The 24,656-nt window shown below is 40.7% G+C and overlaps 1 protein-coding gene across 1 annotated transcript in view; it reads left to right on the top strand.

The window, feature by feature from the left end:
• Positions 1–24,656, top strand: part of LOC149219001 (uricase / urate oxidase / nodulin 35) — a 253,195-nt gene that overhangs the window by 17,273 nt on the left and 211,266 nt on the right. Inside the window, exon 2 of the mRNA XM_089384215.1 lies at positions 23,411–23,503. Coding sequence (XP_089240341.1) covers positions 23,411–23,503 — 93 coding nt within the window. The remainder of the gene's footprint in view (positions 1–23,410; positions 23,504–24,656) is intronic.

Raw genomic sequence — 24,656 nt, 5'->3', positions numbered from 1 at the left:
CTGATCCCAGATCAATATCACAAGAGAGTGTCTCAAACCACTCATACTGATCCCAGATCAGTTTCATTGATCCCAGATCAATGTCACAAGAGAGTGTCTCAAACCACTCATACTGATCCCAGATTAGTTTCATTGATCCCAGATCAATGGAGGTCATCCTAGCATAGGGAGTACGGTAGATACAGCGATGCGTCCATCGATAGTACTACTATGGTCCCTATCCTCATTTCCCTGCTCATTGATCAGATGAGAGGTACTTCCCATGAGTCCCAGATTGCATGGGTAGGATGCCTCGACAGGAGAACTAATCATCCTGTCCACAGGAGAACGAATCATCTTGTCAGTGGATGCCACGAAGAACTAATCATCCTGGCCCACAGGAGAACTAATCATCCTATTCCACAGTCGCCACAGAGAACAAATCATCCTAGCCCACAAGAGAACTAATCATCTTGTTCCATAGTCGCCACGGAGAACAAATCATCCTGGCCCACAGGAGAACTAATCATCTTGTTCCACAGTTGCCACGGGAGAACTAATCATCCCAGCCCACAGAAGAACTAATCATCCTGTTCATAGTGTACCACCAGGGGAGGGTGAGTCGCCCTCTGGTCGTATGTTGCTCCAGCGAGTACCCCAAGCCCCCCAGAGCTCCCAGAACTCAATGCATGCAACATGCAGGACCCTTATAAGAAGGTCTCTCAACGACTCCAAGTCGTTCAGGAAAGTCATAGATTTGACCTTTCTCCGGGGCTTTGACAAAATGTCTACGACTTGTACATCAGTCTCAATGCGATGGAGCCTCCTCGCTCATCAACTTACCATATCGCAGATAAGGCAGTATCTGATGTCTATCTGCTGGAGCAATCATCGAATACAGGATTCCTCAATAATCGAATCCCCCCTCTGGTTGTCACAGAGAATCACAGTGGTATTCATCATGTGTACAAACAGCTCACTTAAGAGCTTCTGCAACCATGCAACTTCACACGAGATCATACTCGTAGCTATGTATTCGGTCTCGGTGGTGCTTATAGCAACTAACTTCTGCTTCTTGCTCATCCATGATATCGAAGCAGAATCCAAAGAGAACCAGCACTGAGAAGTGCTCTAGTGATCCTCCACATTGCCTGCCCAGTCAGCATTCGAATAATCATGCAGTTTCATATTTCCGGCAGTGTATCTCAATCCATGAGAGATTGTGCCCCGAAGATATCTCAGAAGATTCTTGGCACCAATCCAGTGAGGCTCAACCAAATATGAGCTCACCGTGCTAACTGCAAAACATATGTCCGGACGGAAGTTCACCAAGAACATCAACGCGAATGAGTTTATGAAACTTAGAGGCATTTCCCAAATCTGGTCCGACATCACTACCATATAACTTCTGAAAGTTAAGATCCTCGAGGTAGTCACAGGCTTGCAGTTTATCATTCCACATCCGGAATCCAACTCCCTCTTACTTCTGGAAATGAGAGGGTCTGTACCTATCAGAAATAGGTCGTCCTCATAAGGTGCCGGTATGAGAGGTTTATCATCCACAACATTCGGGTAATGGTTTGGATCTGTTTCACTCCTAGTGAATCTCAGCTTCATCAGACAACTATCAATCCTCTCATACTACGCCCGGGGTGTTATGATTCAAGCCATAGAGGGATTTCTTCCACTTGTATACATGAGATTCCCGATCATGAATCTCAAACTCCTTGGGTTGTTCCAAACTTGTGGACCTGTTGCATGAGGGGAATGTTCCCCTTATAAGATTTTCTGTCGGTACATCTTAGACATGTACCTTCATGCTCTACTTGAATTCAGACATCCCTATCACCATTTGACTCACATCAGGTAGGACCCCATAGGTAGACCTTCGGTGTTATAGATGCGATATGTCAATTGACATGATCCCCAATGGACCATCCTGCAACTTGATACAAATTGCCAACCCTGAACCCATGAGAAAAAGCTTCTTTGAAAATTATATTTTTTAACACAAACCTTTCCATCGATGAATGCCACCCTGAAACCTTTGACTTCCATTTCCGAGATGGACACTAGGCTCTTCTTGCGATCAGGTACATAAAAGAGATTTTGTAAATGAATCGAGTTACCCTTATTTAATTGAGAGTTAACATTCTCTACACCCTTTCCGGGATAGGTGGCATCGGCTCCAAGTATAATCCCACGATTGTTTCCATCTCTACCAAATTAGAGAGTGCACCCATCTATTCGATGAAGTTCCTTGAAGCACTACAATCTATAAGCCAGATTCCCAAAGAATCTGAAGGAGAGGGCCAATACAAGATAACGCTTCTTGATCTTGTTAGAAACAACATTTGATTCTTCATACCTGGGGTTCCTTGTGTAGGAATTTACAGGGTAAGTTCCTCAGACAGAACACCAAAGGACACCGCTCACAAACAGATCACAGATCAATACACCAGTATTGTTGACGTGGTTAAAACCCTCTAAGAGGGAAACAATCCACAGCCTGAGCCAACGCGGCCACTTCAGGCAATTTATTAATAAAAGAATGAAAATTTACATAAGCTTCTCTCATGAACGGTTACCCTACAAATGACCCTCCATGCTCTTTAAATAGAGATCATGGACCAATCTAGTGTTAAGCCACGGATCAAGTGTCGGTAATACCGAAGAGAGAATGAACCGTCGGATCACTACATATCGTGACTGTCGGATTGTAAGTTACAAAAGTACATAGTAAAGAAACACACTTTACCTAACTCTACACTAGACCAAGTTATACTTAACTATTTCCTATGTGTCGGAATATCCTAACACCCCCCTTAAGAACCACTGGGGATAGGATTGAAGGATGTACAAATATGACACAATAGGAGAAGGAAGGAGGCACTAGAGCCTATCCCCCCTTAGTGACAACTTCCTGAACTCCAACCATAAATCGAAGTTTAGTAAACTTCGCCTTTGTGAGAGCTTTTGTAAAGATGTCTGCAACTTGATCATCTGTTGAACAATATTTCACTTCAAGAACATGGTCGTGAATGAGCTTTTTGATGAAGTGCATGTGCAGTTCAATGTGTTTGCTGCGCTGATGTTGGACTGGATCTTTGCATAGTTGAATGGCACTTTGATTATCACACCAAAGTGTAGTCGGACGCTGCTGCTGAAAGCCAAACTCTAATAGGATCTGACAAAGCCACAAGGCTTCCTTACTAGCTTCTACGAGACCATGATACTCTGCTTCTGCTGAAGAAAGAGAAATGGCACTTTGTTTCTTGCAAGCCCATGTAATTGGTCCTGAACCAAGAGTGAACACATAACCTGCAGTAGACTTCCAATCATCAGGGTCACCGGCCCAATCAGAATCAGTGAAACCAACCAATAGAGGAGATGCTTCTGCACTGTAATGAATCCCAAACTGAACTGTACCTCGAACATAACGAAGTATTCTTTTAGCTGCTTTCCAATGACTTTCATGTGGGTTTTGCATAAACCGAGCAATAAGGCCAACAACAAAGGAAAGGTTAGGACGCATATGGGTCAGATACAAAAGTTTTCCTACAAGTTGACGGTATAAGGTAGCATCAACTTCAGGGGAAGTACAAGTGACTGAAAGTTTGGCTCCACACTGAAAGGGAGAAGGGGCTGGCTTACAGTCTTCCATGTGAAAATGGCGTAGAAGATCATAGGCATACTTGGACTGGGAAAGGGAAATACCTTCCTTGGATTGCAAGACCTGAAGACCAAGAAAATAATGCAAGTGTCCTAAGTCTGTCATTTCAAACTTCTTTTTAAGGCTAGACTTCACATGGTTTATAAGGTTGGGATCACTCCCAGTAAGGATAAGATCATCAACATAAAGAACAAGAATGATAAGAGACTTGCCCACTTTGTTGGTGTAGACAGTATTGTCAGCATGACACCTAGAAAAGCCAGTTTCTAAAAGAAAGCTATCCATTTTGGCATACCAAGCCCGAGGAGCTTGCTTGAGACCATAAAGGGATTTCTTAAGCCGACATACAAGGCTAGAGTTTGTTTGTATAAAGCCAGTAGGTTGTTCCATATAGATTTCTTCATGCAAGTCCCCATGCAAGAAGGCAGATTTAACATCCATCTGATGGACTTCCCATTTGAAAGAGGCAGCAAGGGAAAGAACGAGGCGGATAGAGTTCATTTTGGCAACAGGGGAGAAGGTTTCAGTATAGTCAATGCCTTCAACTTGTGAAAAACCCTTAGCAACAAGACGAGCTTTATGTTTATCAACTTTTCCATCTGGTCCATACTTGGTTCTGTAAACCCATTTGCATCTAACAAGTTTTCGTCCCTTTGGTAGAGGAACAAGATCCCATGTATCGTTTGCCAATAATGAACAATATTCTTCATTCATAGCTACGTCCCAATCTGGATGGCCTGAAGCTTCTGCAAAGGTGTCAGGATCATAATTTGCTGAAGCTTGAGCCAGTAAAGAAGAGGCTCTATCGAACTGAGAACGTGTACGTCGCTGATCTGTAGGATCACCGGCAAGAGCGCCTGCTGCATCCCGAGTAGCACGGACCCATTTAGGAAGTTGAGGCACTGAAGGAGGATCCTGAGAAGGTGGGGGAGGATTGTCATCCTCGCTTTCATCATCTGAAGAAGAAATATTTTCAAAAGTAGAAGAGATAGAGAGAGGTGGCACATCCGCCGAACTAGGCTCGTACGCCAATATATTTTCAGCAAACTTTACATCTCTTCTAATGATAACATTTTTGGACTTAAGTGGAATAAGTCTATATCCTTTGACATCTTCAGAATATCCAACAAAAATATATTTTTCACTTTTAGGTTCTAAAGCTTTATGTTTCTCATCTAGAATATGGGCCCATGCTTCACTTCCAAAAACACGAAAGTGACTTACATCTGGTCTAATTGAGCTCCATGCTTCTTCTGGAGTAATATTCTTTAAAACCTTAGTAGGAGTGCGATTTATTATGTAATTTGCACAGTTAATTGCTTCTGCCCAAAAATTAAGACTAAGTCCTTTAGATTGAAGCATACAATTATCCATTTCCTTTAAGGTGCGATTCTTCCTTTCAACTACACCATTTTGTTGTGGATTATATGGAACAGTATGTTGCATTTGAATTCCATTCTCAGTGCAAAAGTTGATGAATTTGTTGTTAACGTATTCTCCGCCATTATCAGATCTTAGCTTAAGAATTTGATGTCCAGATTGTTTTTCAACAAAGGCCTTAAAGGCCAAGAACATGTTAAATACTTCACTCTTGAGTTTTAAGAAGTATACCCAAGTGCGTTTGGAGAAATCATCAATGAAAGTTAAGAAATACTTGTAGCCAGAGAATGAAACAACTGGAAGTGGACCACATAAATCACTATGCACAAGTTGTAAAGGGGCTGAGGCGTGCCAAGAGGCATGTTTTTCAAAACTATCCCGATGATGTTTTCCGAGTACACATCCGGAACAAACACCATCTCTGCAAGATACCATTGGAAGACCTGTCACCATATTTTCTTTACATAGATTCTGAAGGGAGCGATAGTTTAAGTGACCAAATCGCTCATGCCAAAGTTTGCTCACTTCATCATTATGAGCAACAAATACCGAGGGAATATTTGATGACCCAAAGTTGTTAAACTTATACAACCTTGTAGAATCATCAGCAATGCCAGTAGCTAAAATCTGTCTAGGATCTCTTAGGTCCTTAATTACAACGTCGTGAGGTGAAAATTCAACGATTTTACCTTCACCTGAATGAGTTATCTGATATACAGATAGAAGGTTGTAGGATAAGGTTGGAACACATAATACATCATTAAATTGACCATTGTCTATATGAACAGTTCCAGTCCCTACAACACTAAGAGATCTATTATCACCAACATATATATTTTTGGTGTTACAATCATTTAAAGAAGAAAACATGGCTTTGTTTTTGGCCATGTGATAAGAAGCTCCAGAATCAATGAGCCACTCATGAGAATTAGAAGAAGAAGATACATTTAGTGCATATCCAGACCGAGATGTTTGACAACCACATGCAGAAAGTGCTATTCCTGAAGATGAAGTTGAAGAGTGCTCCAAATGGATGTTATGCTTCTTCATTGCTACTTCCAAGGCTTCCATCTTCTTAAAGCATTTGGATTTTAAGTGGCCATCTCGATTACAAAAGTGGCAATGTTGATCAGTCTTCTTCCCTTTGTTTTTATTTGCCTTATCATTTTGTTGAAATGATTTGTCATTTTGAGGCTGAAATTGCTTAGGACCCTTGTTTGGTTTAGGACCATTCCTTTTAGGATACGACTTTTTAGGATTCTTTGAATTTGGTTGCTACTGGGCGGCTAAGGCTTTCTTAGAAGAGTTTCCAAGATTAAGAAGACCAAGGTGTAAGAGTTTTTCTTGTTCTCTTATTAAAGAATCACAAAAGGAATCAAAGGAAGGGGATTTGTAGTCTTGTCCTTGAGAAATGAAGGCTTCTCTTGTAGAATGGAAGGTGGAAACAAACACAGAGTAAGCTGGTCTCAACTTAGTAAGAATGGAATAGATAAGGTTACCATCTTCTTTCTTAACCTTAACACCTTCCAAGAGAAGTCTAAGGGTCTTGAACTTGGACAAAAAATCTTCAATGGAAGAAAAATTATTGGGGTCCAATGTAAGCAACTAATTTTCGAGTTGATGGGCTCTAAGTTCATTTTTAATTCCAAAAACTTTAGTGATCTGTTTCATTGCTTCATTAGGAGTATCAAGTTCTGCGATATGGAATCTAAGGTCTGGAGAAATAGACATCCCTATCAACCCACGTGCTTGATCTTGCCTATTTTCCCATTTGGATGCCTTATCTTCATCTTTCGGTTTGGTTTCTTGGCTTGAGGCTATTCTGTAAAGACCTTTACTTCTAAGTAAATCCACAATGTAGGACCACCATTGGAAGTAGTTGGTGCTGTCAAGAATAACTTGGCATGGACTTTCCATTTTAATAGAAACTGAAGCTGTATATGCTGAAAATAAGTGTTCCAATGGAAAGATCTCGAAAAAATAGGCTGATTAAAAAAAACGGCTTCTGGATGAAGAAGTTATGGCTTTTTGAAGAAAAGTTGTTGAAGATGCTGATGAAGTGCGGGAATGTGCGGAAATGAATGATAATGTTATATTTAAAAAAAATCTGCCCCCTTTCCAAACTTAATCTAATAAAGTAGCTTTGGACCAAGAAAGACTTGAACTCAAGACCTCTATTCTCATAAAGTAGCTTTGGACCAAGTGAGCTAGATTAAAAGGTTAGTAATTTTTGGAAAAGAGGAAGGTTTTTTTTTTTTTTTTTTGGTTATTTTTTGTTTATATTTAGTCACTGAAGCTTTGGGGTGCGTGCTTACTTGAAAAAGCTATTTTTTTTGCCTACAAAACAAAAAACACAAAACCCAACACGGACATACAAAAAAAACAAACCTTACGGCTTGAAGTTAGCTTTAGCCGGAAACTATATATTTTCCTCAATGTTTCTGATTTTTCGAGATCACACTAAGGCGCGACGGAAAAGAGCATACGCATGAGAAAAATCCTTCCTTTCTGTTTCTGATTTGCCCAGATCACACAGAGTCGCGGGGCAAAGAGCATACACAGAAATGAAAGGTATAAATCCGGTAAAAAAAACAAAGAGCTAAATAAACCAAAATAAACAGAGAGAAAATAACTAAAAACTACAAATAAACACTGTATACCTCCAGATCTTAAAAATGACATAGCTAGGGCTACTAGAAACCTTTTCGCGTGAAACTAAAGGGGTTCCTCACTGGAACAGATGCTCCTAACACAATAGAGCAGTCCTCTCGGCCCGAAAGTAGTCAGAAACAGTAGATCTAGGAAACGACAGTCGAATGCAGTTCTACCGGCTTCAGATTTGGATCACCAATGGATGCGGCCATTAACTTGGCTCTGATACCATGTAGGAATTTACAGAGTAAGTTCCTCAGACATAACACCAAAGGACACCGCTCACAAACAGATCACAGATCAATACACCAGTATTGTTGACGTGGTTAAAACCCTCTAAGAGGGAAACAATCCACGACTTGAGCCAATGCGGCCACTTTAGGCAATTTATTAATAAAAGAATGAAAATTTACATAAGCTTCTCTCATGAACGGTTACCCTACAAATGACCCTCCATGCTCTTTAAATAGAGATCATGGACCAATCGGGTGTTAAGCCACGGATCAAGTGTCGGTAATACCGAGGAGAGAATGAACCGTCGGATCACTACATATCGTGACCGTGGGATTGTAAGTTACAAAAGTACATAGTAAAGAAACACACTTTACCTAACTCTACACTAGACCAAGTTATATTTAACTATTTCTTATGTGTCGGAATATCCTAACATCCCCCCTTAAGAACAACTTGGGATAGGATTGAAGGATGTACAAATATGACACAATAGGAGAAGGAAGGAGGCACTAGAGCCTAGCTTTCTATGAAGAGTCGGCCATTTCCTTGATGACCTGCATTACTTGTCATTCGTTTGATCATTGAAGATGTCCCTGGAATGATTGTTATCATCATCAAGTGATGTGTCCCTGCCATTCGGACACTCCTTCGCATAATGGCCGAACTAGTTATCTGCATTTCCTTCCACCCTGAGATCCGGTCTTCCAATGAAGTGATCTTTAGGTATGCCATATTCCGCTGCGCCATTCTGATAATATTCTCTGCTTTGACTTCGCCCTTGGTGAATTTGAAGAGGGATGAGGAATCCCTCTGATCCTTTTGTCCTTTCCCAACTGTGTTCGGCAGTGTTTTTAAAACCGGAACCGGTGACCGGACCGGTCCACCTAATGAACCGGTTTACCGACCGGAACCGGTATAACCGGGACTGGTTTGGTCTAAACGAACCGGTTTTAAAAAAATACATTAAATAATTAATTTTTAATGAAACAAAACTATTTTTAAGATGTAAAACCATGATTCCAAGCCAATAGAGACAAAATATGCAAAGTTTGCTCATTTATATACCATGCAAAGGTGATTATATCAAAATGGCACCGAGTGCAATACATATCATCGACAAAATAGCAAAATACATAAGAAATGAGGCTCTAAATGGCCTATAAAGTCCAAAAACAATGCTGCAAGCTATGAGGCCATTGGCCTACTACAAGTCTACAGTGTACACATGATCAATCATCAAGTCCATCACCACTACTAGACACAGGATCATCATCAGGAGCTACATAGACATCATCTGGTTCAGAGTCTGAGGATGCCTCAGCCTGATCTGCAACCTCAGTATCAATGCCACCAAATGACATCAAGGAGAGTACACAAGAATTTGCTCAACAATAAGCTCAGTTATGTATGATGTACATCCAACATTTAGCAGGTAAACCTGGAAGGTAGTACAAGACTCCCCAAGTCTAAAGATATGCAGACTAAGTCTGCAGGGGTCTTCAGTTTCCTTTACAATCAATCAATTCACACATTCATTGCTGCTCTATGACTGCTGCCTACTGCTATTCTCACTGCATCTTCCTTTTGCACTTCCTGCTCCCTCTATGCAACTTTTCACTGCTCCCACTGATCCAACTGTCCACTAACACTGCTGTCACTTGCTTACTCGTAATACCAGGTTACTGCCATCAAGAGGATTACTGTGTCATTGCCACTTTCACTGTCCATAGATCATAGCCATACCTCTCTGTCATGCTGCAGTCATCACTGTTGCACTGTTTGTGAAGTCACTGTCATGAGTCAAGCCATACAATCCTGTCATGACTCACTTGTGCTCATCACATTTTGTAATATTATAATATTTCTTTGTGACTTTGTCTTGTTGTGACATTGTAAGTTGTAACTTCTAGTACAATTTGTCGTCTAGTATAGTGTTTATCATTTAGATTCTCCAGCTGTATGCATGACTCCTATTTATATATTAAATTGGTATGTTGGGGAGTTACATAAGGTGTCAAATTTATGATAGGGTTCCTTTTCTATCTAAGGACCCTCGCTTCACTTTTAATGGATAAGCTATGTTCTCCAAGTTAATAAAATTGAAGTGCTTTTGCTTCCCATCTTGCTCCCACCTTTAGCTTATACCTATTTTGGCATCAGAGCCTAAAGATTAGGTCTCTTTCACTCCAGTTGGTCTATGTTTAGAATCTAGATAAGTGCTACAGTTTACTATATCCACATTTCTCATCCTGTCACTTGTTTTGTAGAACTTGGGTATTTGTTGGTGCCACATATCTGTGTATTTATCTACCATATTTGTAAATTTTCATTATGGGCATGAGCACACTGAATGTAGTACCGACTCTGATCACAGGTCACAAGTTGTGCCTAAAACCGGCCGGTTTAGGACAAAACCGGCCGGTTTGTTACAAACCGGCCGGTTTTGTCCTAAACCGGCCGGTTTTTACCGGTTAGGTCAAAAAATCGGGCAAGTGATGGGTTAAACCGGGTTTTTAGGCCGGTTCCGACCGGCCAGCTAGCTAACCGGCCGGTTTGACCGGTTACCGGTTTTTCAAAACGGTTTTTAAAACTATGGTGTTCGGTGATTGCTCTTTCACTCTTGCTTGGGCATTGTCTTCACCTCAGCTTTGATACCATGTTAAATTTTAGGTATGTTCTATGCTTAGAGCAATTTATTTCAATTTTCAAAGTTAGCTCAATATCTTTTCGAGATTAGCAATCACATCAGCATTAAAGTAAACTACAGATAGAACATAAACATAAATCACAGAAGACAAGCCAAGACAAGAGGACATAAGATGTGGCGCTAGCCAGGGACAAACCCTAATGTGGGGAAACCCTTGATCAATTCTTCTTATATGTTCTTCAATAGTTCAATAGAGAGAGAGAGATAGTACGTTTACAACAAATGTCAACACTTTGACTTATCTAGATAAGAGCATAGATCATCTCTAAGAAGATGATACATGAGATCAATTGAAGACATGCTGCTTCAACTAATTCTCCAAGGTGACTCCTTCACCTATCGTTGTGCTGCATTTCGTCATCATGCTGCACCTCACCGCGGTGCACCATGCTGCACCCATCATCACAATGCTACATTTCATCACGCTTCATTAATCATGATTGTACCCATCACTATATTGCATTATGTGCCATTGCTGCACCATGTTGCCATCCTGATCTATGTGTTGGTTGCACCTTGCTTGCTTGTTCCTTGCATGCTTGTTGTCCCTAGCATGCTTGTTGTCCTTAGCATGCTAGTTGTCCCTTGCATGCTAGCTGTAACATTGCATGCTTGGTGTATTTGCTGCTAAGTACCATACAACTGTCCCAATGTTAGTTAGCTGTCCCTTGCATGTTGCTCTCCTTCGGAGACAGATGCTCCGGTTGTTTCAACAGTTCCTGACAGTTCTGGCAGTTCCGGTTGTTCCCGACAGTTCCAGTTGTTCCAGTTGTTCCCGGCAGTTCCAGTTGTTCTCGGCAGTTCCAGTTGTTCTCGGCAGTTCCGGCAGTCCCGACAGTTTCGGCTTTTTCGGCAGTTCTGGCTTTTCCGGCAGTTCCGGCTTTTCCGCCTTTTTCGGCAGTTCCGGCTTTTCCGGCTTTTTTGGCAGTTCCAGCTTTTTCGGCTTTTCTGGCTTTTCCGGTAGTTTCGGCTTTTCTGGGATCCAAGAAAAATATTAGTTGCCATAAATAAGATGACCCACATGGAGTTTGGCCCTAGTTGCCAATTTTAAGAAGAAGTGATCGAGAATGTATCACACCATCCTCTACTGACCTGAAGACAGTCCCATATAAATGAGTGTCTCATACCACTCTTACTGACCTGAAGTCAGTTCCAATAAAGAGAGTGTGTCATACCACTCTTATTGATCCGAAATCAGTTCCAAATAGAGTGTATCATACCACTCTTACTGATCCGAAATCAATTCCAAAAGAGAGTGAGTTATATCACTCTTATTGACTCGAAGTCAGTTCCAATTGATCCCAGATCAATATCATCCTAGCATAGGGAGTACGGTAGTTACACGATGCGTCCATCGGTACTACTATGGTCCCTATCCTCATTTCCCTACTCGTTGGTTAGATGAGAGGTACTTCCAATGAGTCCTGGACTGCGTGGGTAGGATGTCTCAGCAGGAGAAGGATGAACCACTCACTCTATACACAACAAATCACTAGGGGAAGGTTGAACCACTCACCCTATGACTGTGTCTCAGTAGGAGAAGGATGAACCACTCATCCTGCTTACATAGCAGACCACTAGGGGAAGGCTGAACCACTCACCCTATGGTTGCTCATCGCTCCAAGATGTACCCCAAGCCCCCCGGAGCTCTCAGAGCTCAATGTCCATATTATATAGGACCCTTAGGAGAGAGTCTCTCCACGACTCCTAGTCGTTCTCGGAAAGTCAAGAATTTGACCTTTCCCAGGGGCTTCGACAGAATATCGGCGACCTGCACATTAGTCCCAATGCGATGGAGCCTTCTTTCTCCTCGATGTACCATATCCTAGATAAATTGGTACTTGATGTTTATATGCTTGGAGCGATCATAGAACACGAGATTCCTCAACAATCGAATCCCCCTCTAGTTGTCACAGAAGATCATGATGGTATCCAGCACGTGTCCAAATAGCTCACTGAAGAGCTTCCACAACCAGACAGCTTCACAGGAGGCCATACTCACTGCTATGTATCCGGCCTCATCGGTGCTCAAAACAACCGACTTCTGCTTCCTGCTCATCCAGGATCTCGAAGCAGAACCCAAAGAGAACCAGCACCCAAAAGTGCTCTTGTGATCCTCCACACTGCCTGCCTAATCAGCATCAGAATAATCATGCAACTTCACATTTCCGGCAGTGTATCTCAATCCATGAGAGATTGTGCCCTGAAGATATCTCAAATGATTCTTGGCACCAATTCAGTGAGGCTCAACCATATATGAGCTCAGCATGTTAACTGCAAAACATATATCTGGATGGGTGTTCACCAAGAACATCAATGCTAGTATGAGTTTATGAAACCCAGAGGCATTTCCCAAATCAGGTCCAACATTACTACCACATAACTTCTTAAAGTTAGGCTTCATCGAGGTAGTCACGGGCTTGCAGTTCACCATTCCAAATCCGAAATCCAACTTCCTCTTACTTTTGTAAATGAGAGGGTCTACACCTGTCAGAAAGAGGTCGTCCTCATAAGGTACTAGTATGAGAGGTCTATCATCCACAACCTTAAATCAATGGTTTGGATCAGCTTCACTCCTAGTGAATCTCAACTTCATCAGATAGCTGACAATCCTCTCATACCAAGCTCGGGGTGCTTGCTTCAAGCCATAGAGGGCTTTCTTCCACCTGCATACATGAGATTCCTGATCATGAATCTCAAACCCCTCGGGTTGTTCCAAACCTGTGGACTTGCTACATGAGGGGAATGGTCCCCTTGTAAGATTTTTCTTCGGTACATCTCAAACATGTACCTCCATGCCTTTCTTGAATTCAAGCATCCCTGCCACCATCTGACCCACATTGGGCAGAGCCTTATAATGAAGATAGGCAAACCACCGGTGCCATTGAAGAGATGTGTCACACGACATGGTCCCCAATGGACTTCCTGCAACTTGATACAAATTGCCAACCCTGAACCCATGAGTAAAAGCATCTTTGAAAATTCCATTTTCAAACCCGGATTTTTCCATCGATGAATGCCACCTTGAAACCTTTGACTTCCATTGCCGAAATGTACACTAAGTTCTTCTTGAGATCAGGTACATAAAGAACTTCTTGTAAATGAATCATGTTACCCTAATTCAATTGAGGGGTAACATTCCCCACACCCTTTCCGCGATAGGTGGCATTGACTCCAAATATAATCCCCACGATTGTTTCCATTTCTACCAAATTAGAGAGAGCTTCCTTCTATCTGATGAAGTGCCTTGAAGCACTACAATCAATAAGCCAGATTCCCAAAGAGTCTGGAGGAGAAGTAGTGGAGAGGGCCAATATAAGATAATACTCCTTTAGCTTATCAGAAACAACATTTGATTCTTCATACCTGGAGTTCCTTGCTTTCTTTGAAGAGTCGACCATTTCCTTGATGACCTGCATTCCTTTTTCCTTTGCCGTGGTACCTGTCATTCCTTCGATCATTGAAGATGCCCCTGGAATGATTGTTATCATCATCAAGTGATGTGTCCCTTCTATTCGGACACTCCCTCGCATAATGGCCAAACTTATTGCAAGCAAGGCATCTGCCTTTCCTTCCACCCTTAGATCTGGACTTCCCATTGAAGTGATCTTTAGGTAGGCCATTAGATGCTTCCGCTGTGCCACTCGGATAATATTCTCTGCTTCGACTTCACCCTTGGTGAATTTGAAGTGGGATGAGGAACCCATTGAGCCTTTTGTCCTTTCCAACTATCTTCGGTGATTGCTCTTTCACTCTTGCTTGGGCTTTGTCTTCACCTCAGCTCTGAAACCATGTTAATTTTTGGTATGTTCTATGCTTAGAGCAATTTATTTCAATTTTTCCATTTAGCTCAATATCAATTCTAGATTAGCAATCACATTAGCATGATAGTAAATTGCAGATAGAACATAAACATAAACATCAGAAAACAAGCCAAGACAAGAGGACATAAGATGTGGCGCCAGCTAGGGACAAACCCCAATGTGGGGAAACCCTTGATCAATTCTTCTTATATATTCTTCAATAGTTCAGAGAGAGAGAGAGATAGCACATACACATCAGAAGTCAACATTTTGACTTAATAAAATAAGAGCAGAGCTAAGTTGTAGGAAATGCTGGCAGGGGAGGAGTTTCCGTACGGAAACGGAAACGCGTACGGTACAGCCCAGAAACGCGTTTTTGGCCATATTGGCACGTTTCTCGAGGTGGAAACGTGGCCAGTACAGCCGGAAACGCGTTTTTGGGCTGTACGACGCCGTTTCCACATGCAACTTGACTTTTTTTATTTTTATTTTTATTAATTTGTCTTCTAATTTTTAATTAGGTTTTTCTAATGCCTTCTAGTTGCTTTTAGATACCTGTCTAAAGTTATAAAATTGAACTTTTGCCCTAGTGTTGATATGCAGTTCATCAGGAAGTTTGAGGCATATGCAGTTCATGGTAATGTTAAATTCTTAAAGTAAAAGTGATATTCTCCTTTATTTTTCATTTTCATCCTTTTACTTAAATTTTTAACATTACCATGAAATGACTCAGGATGTTTGAGAGAGGTTTCGCCCTCTTTGGATTTCATATGGAGAAAGTAGAATTTTAGATCTCACTCAAAATCCAGCAGACTTATCTGTTTTTCAGGATTTCGGGATTGCGGGGATTGCAATGTTTCCATTGGATTTTATCATGTACTAGGGTATGGAACTTGTATTTAATCAATAGAACCAAGCCCTCTATGCAGGGGAGACTCCCTATAATCAAGAGCATGTAGGGTACTAGGGTATGAAACTTGTATTTAATCAAGAGCACTAAGGTCGTTTGACTATGTAGGAGGAGACTCACAATCAAGCACGAGACAAGAAATTAGAAATTTCTCGTGGCTGATTTTGGATATTTCTATTTTCATTATGTGATCATTCATGAGTAAATGTGATGTAAATTTAGAGACTTATAGTTTATGCATTGACAATTGACAATTTTATCATAATGTAATAAATTAGAATGTATCATATATGCTTTATGATTGCACATATTTCTTAAATGTCCTAATATATATATATATATATATATATTCGCATTTCCCCGTTTCCAAAATTTGGGGGGGTCACGTTTCGTACTCGTGCCCGTTTCGGAAACTCGTACCCGTTTCCCCGTTTCGTGCAACCTTGGAGCAGAGATCTTCTCTAAGAAGATGACACATGAGGTAGCTGATCTGAACTCAGGTGAAGGCACACTGCTTCAACTGATCCTCCAAGGTGACTCCATCACCATGCTGCACTTCACTGTGCTGCACCTCATCATCATGCTGCACCCGACACTGTGCTGCACCCAATCACTATGCTGCATCCTTCATGCTGCATTGCTGTACCCTTCATTGCACTATGCATACTGTAATACATCATCATCATCATGCTGCAATGTATTCTTGCTACTACACTACTCACATCAAGCTGCTGCACCTATCATCATCAAGCTGCTGCAATACATCCATGCCCATCATCATGCTGCATCCATTGTTCTGGACCATGTTGCTCCATGCACCATACTGCACCATGCTGCTCCAGCCAAGTATGCTGAATCTAAACACACTGTCCATCATCACTGTGCTATACACTGCAATACTATCATGGAACAGACTTCGCTGCTTGCTATGGCTTGCAGCCTAGCAAAGCAGCTAGCTGTAGCAACCCTTCAAATCAAGCTCATCACCAATATGCCCAGACAAACACGCTATCATCTACAGCATCATGGCAGCAATACACGACTACTAATGGGCCTCTCTTAACATCAGATAAGGGCTGCGTAATAAGTCTTCTTCCATGACAACTTCTAAACAGTGGTAGTCCTTTTCTTCTACGCTGGAAGTTCCACTACCCTTGGTGAAGGGTTCCTTCTGCTTGCTGCGTATTACAAACAGTGATATTCCAACCAACGTATAGGAGACTTTGACTGTGTATAAGGGTCAGCAATTAGGGCTCTTTTAGAACTACGGATTGGCCTTCACATGCTGCTGGTTAAGGCCTCTCCCTTTGCGACTTAGCTCACCCTTTAGGACTGCAGCTAGGGTAACATAGGACAGCAGCTAGGGCTCTCCTTAGGACTGCGTAATGTCTCCTTATGCTGTAGGTAAACCCCTTATTGACTGCGTCCTAGGGTATATAAACATCTCTCCTTGCTGCGTTATAGAAGCCCTTTTTGGACAGCGAAGGAGCCTCCCTAAGTCTCCTTCATGACTATGGTTAGGGCATGTTTCCTTGACAACGTTTAGACTTCTTTTGGACAACGTTGAGTGGCATATAGAAACTCCCTCCTTGCTGCTAGGAGACCCTCATCTTGACTACATATAAGACAGCGTAGAGCCTTCTCCTTTTGACTGTAAGTAGGGCTAGGGTATCTCCTCCAGTGTTACAGGAGTCTCCGATCACTCACGAGTACTCACGATTCCGACTCTGATCTTCAACCAAACGAGCCGATTTGAATCTCGGCGAGTCAAACTCATGTTGACCGAGTTTGACTCATGGTTAACATGAGTTTGACTCGCGATTTCGGCGATTTGTAGAGGACTCAACGAGCCACTCAGATTCATAGGTTAAAAGTCCGCAGGGTTTTATTTTGTGGTTTCAATTTCACTTCTTCTTGCCACCTGTCGCGCTTGGAGGTCACTTTCATTTCTTCTTGTTGCCTGCCTATCCAGATACGTCGTGGATCAAACGACGCCCATCACGTTCTTTCTTCACTAAGTGCAATTTGGCTTCAATAAACATGAACCCTTTCTCTAATTCATCAAGATCGCAATGGGTTTTGCTGGTCGACTTCATGTATACAATATTAGGCAGACGACTTCATGTATTAGGCAAAAACTTTAGCATTGGTTGGATCGCTCGTCTTACTAGACTACGCTGCTTTCCAGGTTTTCTATGCCTTAGGTCCAGCCACGCCGCCTTCACCCCGCCCAAAGAGTCACCTAAGTGAATTATGGGTCTACTTATCAAACACGACTTACTTGCCTCAAGCTCATGCAAGTAACTATTGACTTGGTTCAATGGTTGGTATACGTACATATTTGTGGCTACTCCCCAATGGTCGAGCAACGTTCTTTTCCTTTAAAAATGTCATTTTGAATAAAAGAAACTAGTTGGAGTATGTTAAAGCTCTATATCGTTTTGAATAAAAGCAAATCGTTGCATAATGTTGGAACTTTACAAGGACCTATAATAATGAAACAATTCCTTAAATTCATTTGTTGTCGTCGAGTGTATAAGTGATCTACCAATGGGTATAATGCACTACCAATGCAAACTTAACCCAATTTAGAAGTCATGCTACTGTAACCCCAAGTAAGATTTTAGTAGGTCAGTGGTGTTGGTTGACAAAAACTTGGAAGTTGCTTGTGTCGTTTGAATCTTTGTACCTGTTTTTAAATGTTTTCCAATAATAAATATATTTTATACTTGAAGTATACACATTGCCCTCATGATTTTTTGGACATCTGTTGATATCATGCATTGTTTGGACATGGCTTTATTGAATATCAATGAAATATGTTTTTTTTTAATTCAATATATGTGTATATATTTATTTATTGTATCCACCGATTTTTTCCCGATTCTTTCCCGATCCGATTAAAACTCTTCGCTCTTTTGCCTCGCCGATTTATTGCCGATTCCGAGTCTGGTAACATTGATCTCCTCTTAGGGCAGCGTATAGACTTCCTTTAGATAGTGTCTAGAGTTAGGGCAAACCCTCTAGGGCAGCGTATTCTCTTAGTGACTCCTCCTTCCACCAAAACCCAAAGACAAGTGGAGAGGAAGAGATCACAAGAAGATTGTGTGTGCAAATGATTAGCAAGCCACCTCTTTTTATACTAGAACGTTGAGCACAAGTGGGGGCAATTTGGTTGCTGGCCAACTTTGACGAATTGTCCCATAACACAAATAAATTCATATCTCCATGAATACATGTCGGAATCGGATGATCTTTAGATCAATCCTACACCTCTCGACAAGAGGAATCCAAGAAAAATATCAGCTGCCATGAATAAGTAGACCCACATGGAGTTTGGCCCTAGTTGCCAATTTTAACAAAATTTATATCATTTTCTATTTAACTTGGTGAGATTGAGGTTCCAATTCAGGCTCTGCCCCGTCATGGCTGAAGATCTGAATTTAATCAAAGGAATTAATTAAAGTTAAAAATGACCGATTTTAAAGAGTTCATTTCTTTGGTTGAATGGCTAAGATATGAAGTCTCCTAGTTTGTTTCTTTATTATTACAGGTATGCCCGTCCTAGAATCCAACCTTATAAATGTATACTAGTGATTATTAATTTGATGGGAATTTATATCGTTTTTTAATTTTAGCCTGGTGAGATTGAGGTTCAAATCCAGGCCCTCACCTTCATAGTTGGATACTGTTCTAATGGGGTGTTGAGGATATATGTTAGTTTCTTCCTACTAGAACCACTGGAAAGCTTGCTGGGAATGCTTATACAAACTTCTTCAAACATCCTTTCAAGATAAGCTCATAATTTTTTTGTCTTTAATAGAAAGACAATCATGTTATTTTGAGTGAGTTGCAGCAGCTGAAAAGAGGACACAGATATTCCTCAACAGCTGCAGCTCAAGTATGTGTTATTGCATGTGAGAATAGAGCCTGCATATTTTAATCAATCAAGGGAGTTCATTAAAAGAAATCTGATAGAATTTTTCTATATGTTGTTAATCTCTGATCTAAAAGCCGTTCTGTTCCACGTATTTTGTGTAGAATATCTTTTGACTAAGTTGCCAATTGTCTAGTGTACTTCTTTATAGATCAAAAACTATATAGAACATAATGTTAATGTAATCCTTTACTTCAACTACATTACTGCTTACACTGATGTCGACTATTCTGATAGTGTTGCCACTGATTTTATGGAGAGTACAGTGAGTCGTCCTTTCTGGTTTCCTCCTGTTTCTTAGTATTAGTTCATGCATTTTTATGCTGTAAATTAGGTAGACTGGTATACATAATTATTGTTCATACCAATGTTGCGCAACTCGTACTTGTATAAGACTCGTCTGGCCATTGACTCGTCGACTCGTATAAGACTCGGGAATGACCCATATAAAACTCGTCAAAATGCAAAAAACCTTAAAATATGGTAAATTTGAAGCACAAAAAAGAAACTAATGACAATTCCAATCCTTATAAATTATAAAAAGTTAAAACGACAATATATGCAATAATTCATAACATCATCTCATATCTATAAAAATACAACATAACATATTTGATTTTTGTAAGCAAAATATTTAGATACTGAATAAGAAAAGGAATCATGATTCCATAAATAAAATAAAAAATGACAGCAAGTTCAAAATTCAAATACATATGTCATAAATGATAAATGATTGTCTCATAACAATCGCGAGTCTCATCACTCATGGACAACCATGCCTATAATAAGCCCTCATGGAGCTAATTCTAACATCATAAGGCTGAAGCAACTGTGAGGCAGGTGTGTTTGGAGTCTCCATTCGAGATGGCAAACTAGAGATATCCTCAGTGTCTTCATCAAGCCAATTCAAATCAGGGGACTCCTCCTCCACAACCAAATCAGACTCTAAATCAATAGTATCCAATAAAATTGGATATGTATCCTTTGGTTGCACTTGTTTTGTGAGCCCTCCTTAGCCCGCAGGGCCCTGTGGCTGAGTTTCTCAGCCACACAGCGGCCCTGTGTGGCTGACAAACTCAGCCACAGGGCCCTGCGGGCTGAGGAGGCAGTCCTCCTCAGCCCAAAAAAATTGCAAATTAAAAAAAAATTGAAAACCAAAAAAAATTTAAATTGAATACAAAAAATTTAAAAAAATTACATGGAAAACATTCAAACAAGGTTCATGAAGCCTACCTGAAGTTGGGTCTGATCTGATGAAGCCTCCTTTAGCCTCCTCCAAGAGCTCCTTCACTGTGCAATGGAGTCACTCAACACTCATAGAAATGAGCCAAACACTCAAATGACAAGTGAATGACAAATGGAAGGGAGAGAGGTGCTTATAAAGCATTTTCTTGCCTCCAATTTCCCTTTTCCTCCACCTCATTTCCAAAAAAGAAAAGAAAAAAAAAAGAGAAAAAAATTGCAATCTGAGGTTTGACGGGTCTTATAGGGGTCTGATGCGGGTCTTATGCCAAACCTGCAGGTCTTATACGAGTACACAGGTTTAATGCGAGTTTGTCTGAGTAAGGGTGTTAAGCGCGGGTTCTATGCGAGTGACATGGCTCGCTATAGAACCCACCAAGACCCACGGGTACTCGCGGGTCTTATGTGGGTGGTGCTTCACTGGTTCATACGACTTGTGTGATTTTATTTTATTTTATGTTTTGAAAGTTAATTACAATCAACTCAAGGGTTCTGATCATGGATCAAGATCTCTTCCATCTTTGAAATATCTGTTATAGCAGTGTGGTTCTGATGTAAGGAGGCGAATAAATTGTGCCATTCCTTAGACAGCGTAAAGTTTTGGTGCAACTCTTATACCGAGTGCAAATTACTCACAATCAACGCCCATGGATAGAAAGGTCTTTGAGGGGCACTCTGCATAGTTACTGTTTGTTTGTTGGTTGTTTTTCTTTTATTGCAATTACAAGTAGGGAGCTAGAGGACATTCTTGCTTGATAGATCTTTCGAGCAGAATAAACTCATTTTGAACATAGATTGGCATTATTTGACCCCACCCATCCTAAGCAAATATTCACATTCATATGTTTCTTTCTAGTTAAAATTGAACATGAGGTAGACAATTGATGAATTCTTCAAAGTTGTGTTGAGAGCCTATGAGTTCAAATCTAGCAAGGGTGGAAATGGAAGATGAAGAAGAAAATGGACAGCACTAAATGGCGCCTCTGATACCACCTGGAATAACCCTTGTGGTTATTCTAGCACAATTAAATTGTGGCCAGTGGGTCATCTCTAGTACATATTATGAAACCAACTTAGTAAAGGGTTTTTCTTATTGAGCATAGCTTTATATTAAATATACAGTACTGAAATATAAAAATTATCTAGTAATAGGTATGGTTGCAGCCTTTGGCTTCAAATATTCCCCTAAGCAAGAGATTAAATAAATTTGTGATTAGGTGGAAAATTTTTAAACCCTGGCATAAATAATTCCACTATCTGGGGCAGGCTAAGCTTCCAAAGTCAACTAAATTGGTACACACACTAAGATTGCCGTAGGGTACTAAGAACACAAAAATTATCTTTATTCAAATGGGAACCAAATCTTGGCTAGGGTTTCAAAACGAGTCTTGTAGTTAGATTAAATCCCATCCCAGCAGTCAAACTAGATCACCCAAGCCCCAATGATAGTTGACCTCTTCCAGACGGCAGTGCAGTACACTGTCCAGATTGTTCTCTAGGTACTCCAGACAGATTTCTATCTTAAGTTTTCTTCACTTGGGCTTGGATGTTACAGGAGCTAATCTCTAGTGGACCCTGATACACTGCCTTTTTGGGTGCTTTTGATTTGAGATTTTTGGGCACTCTAGACTTTGGATCCATGCACATTGTACATCCTTCTTTCAGATCTGTTAGAATCCTGGCTTCACTTCTTGGCAAATGGAGGAAGGTGTCAGTAGTGGCAATGGAGGGTCAAAGAACTTGTGAATGGTTGATAAATGCAATAAATATATAGCAAACCTACTTATCAAACTTTAAAAGACATAAACAATGCCTCTAACCTTTACAGTTTCTCAATCTGCTATACTGCAATGGTCAACAAAATATTACATGGCAAAAAATGTGGGTAGCTATGCCACACAAAACTGACCCTCACATTACTTTCTATCCCAATATAGAGAAAAGATAAGACCAAATAGAACAATCTGCACCACATTCCCACCAAATCAAACTAGAGAAAATAGAGAAAAATTGGGAATGATGAAAGCAATCCCAACAAAACCTGGTTGCCACCTGTGGTTCCCAGTACTAATGCAAAGAGAGGACTACAAAATCTTTTGTTACAACTCCTACAAAAAAAAAGGCTAGTCTAACCTCTAAGCTATGTGATCCAGAGATGTTGGATCTCTCATGATATGAACTATTCTGACTCCCAGTAGGGAGTCAAGATCCCACTTGAAAGACTCCCTCCTGGCTGCATTCTGTCTTATAGCTTGTGGATGGGAGACAGTATTGGAAGACTCTTTTACTTGCCTAGGATTGTAGGCAAGAGGGGTGCCTCAAAGAGGTGAGGTGGCCTGCCCCTTATTCTCACCTCATCAACATTAATTCCTTTTCAAGTCTTTGCCTTCTAGATGCTTTTTATGCCTAAAGGATTGACTGTAAAATATAAAACAATATCTTCAGATGGCCAGAGGTATTTTGTATTAGAATTTATAATAAGCCTCTTCACCAATCGATATGGCCTTTCCTTTATACAGACTTACCAGTGAACTAGCAGTGTTAATTTTAACTACGCTAACACTAAGTTACAGATGCGCACATTCACAATAGCCAAAGACATGACTGCATCACCAAATAGAACATTACTTAAAGGAAAACTAACTATATAGTCATAAACGATTTGGATTGCCCTCCGAGGCTTGAATCTACTTTTTATTTGTATATCCACCAAATAGTCTTCTGGAATTTAGATGTGCTCACTCCATTTTGACACTTTTCCAGCTATATATTCGATAGCGGTGCTCTCATTGTGATTTGATAAGCTTCCACTTTGATGCTTTCATATTGCATGTTTCTTACTGGCACTTGTTTTTATGATCTGGAAGTTCAAGGGTCTTTGATTAATTTGCAGGTTTATGCAAAAGCAAAGGAGTGTGCAGACCATGTACCAGTTGAAGATTTTGGTATTCTGCTAGGGAAACATTTTATTGCAACGTACTCACAGGTTTGTTTGTTTCCCTTTCTTTTTTGAACAGTATTCTAAATGCAACTTTTTGTCTTTGTGAAATAGCCTTACTGTCTAATTTGCATGGTGCTTATGCTTGAAACACCACCTACTCTTGGTATCAAATTTTTATCTTAATTATACACCACAGATTCAACTGGAAATCTTATTGTGTATGGCAGAATCTCTACTGTTGTCACCCTCAAATTTGTAGAAAAGTTTGTCTTATAACCTGATTTGACTAAGTGGAGAACAAAGATCTATTTCGCAATTGAATAAATTGCAGAAGGGTTATGGACAATGGAGCAAAGGATGCATTGGTTTTATCAGTTTACAGCAGTTGATGCCCGAAGGCTATGGAGTTAGCCAGTTATCAGTAGTCAGTCAGCTTGCGGCATACAACCAAGCATCCACACTTTTGGCGAGGCACTTTCCCATAATGTCCCTATGAGGAATCCCAGCCCATGTGTGGGATACAATCCTTATGCAATTCCATTCACCCCTACACTTCTCTACCAGATGCCACCTACCTCTAATGGCCAGTGGATCATGCCTACATTTCTTACTGACCCAACTCATCAACCTACTGTGCCACCAGTTAACACCCAACCAGCTCTACCATTCCTACACATTTGGGAAGAGAGCACGGAGAAATTAAAATATTGCAGATAAAGGAAACGGCATATAATGCCCACTAGAAGACTGATAAAATGGTTGTAGGGATCAAAAATCACATGCACGAGAGATTCATTGTCAACTACTTCATCTGTCCCAGAGTAAAGACATCCTACTTCAGACTAGACAACAGAGTGTTTTTTCTTGTGTCATCAGTCTTTCTTTAAGTCTCTTAGATTCTGTTCCATAACAGAGGCGATGTACTTAAGAACTGTCATCCATTGAAAATGCATGGTTCATTTCACATTTTCATGGGCCTTTCATCTCTCATCAACACAACAGAATCTCCGAGGTATTGATGGAAAATTTTCTAAAGATAGATCACCATGAGGTTCTAGTTGAGTGCACCTGCCACTGATTTGGGGGCATGGATACATGGCTTACACTATCTGTTGTTCATAATTGATGAGGAGTACTATTCCTTGGTTGCACCCAGGACCCTTGACCACATATATGGAGGATGTAAGCAAGAAAACAA

This window comes from Pinus tabuliformis, chromosome Q (genome assembly GCF_031772625.1).
Source record: "Pinus tabuliformis cultivar Carrire ecotype Pingquan chromosome Q, CPIR1, whole genome shotgun sequence".
NCBI classification, from domain to species: domain Eukaryota; kingdom Viridiplantae; phylum Streptophyta; class Pinopsida; order Pinales; family Pinaceae; genus Pinus; species Pinus tabuliformis.
Note: the sequence above shows the minus strand (reverse complement) of the source record. Positions and strands in the feature narration are given on the sequence as shown.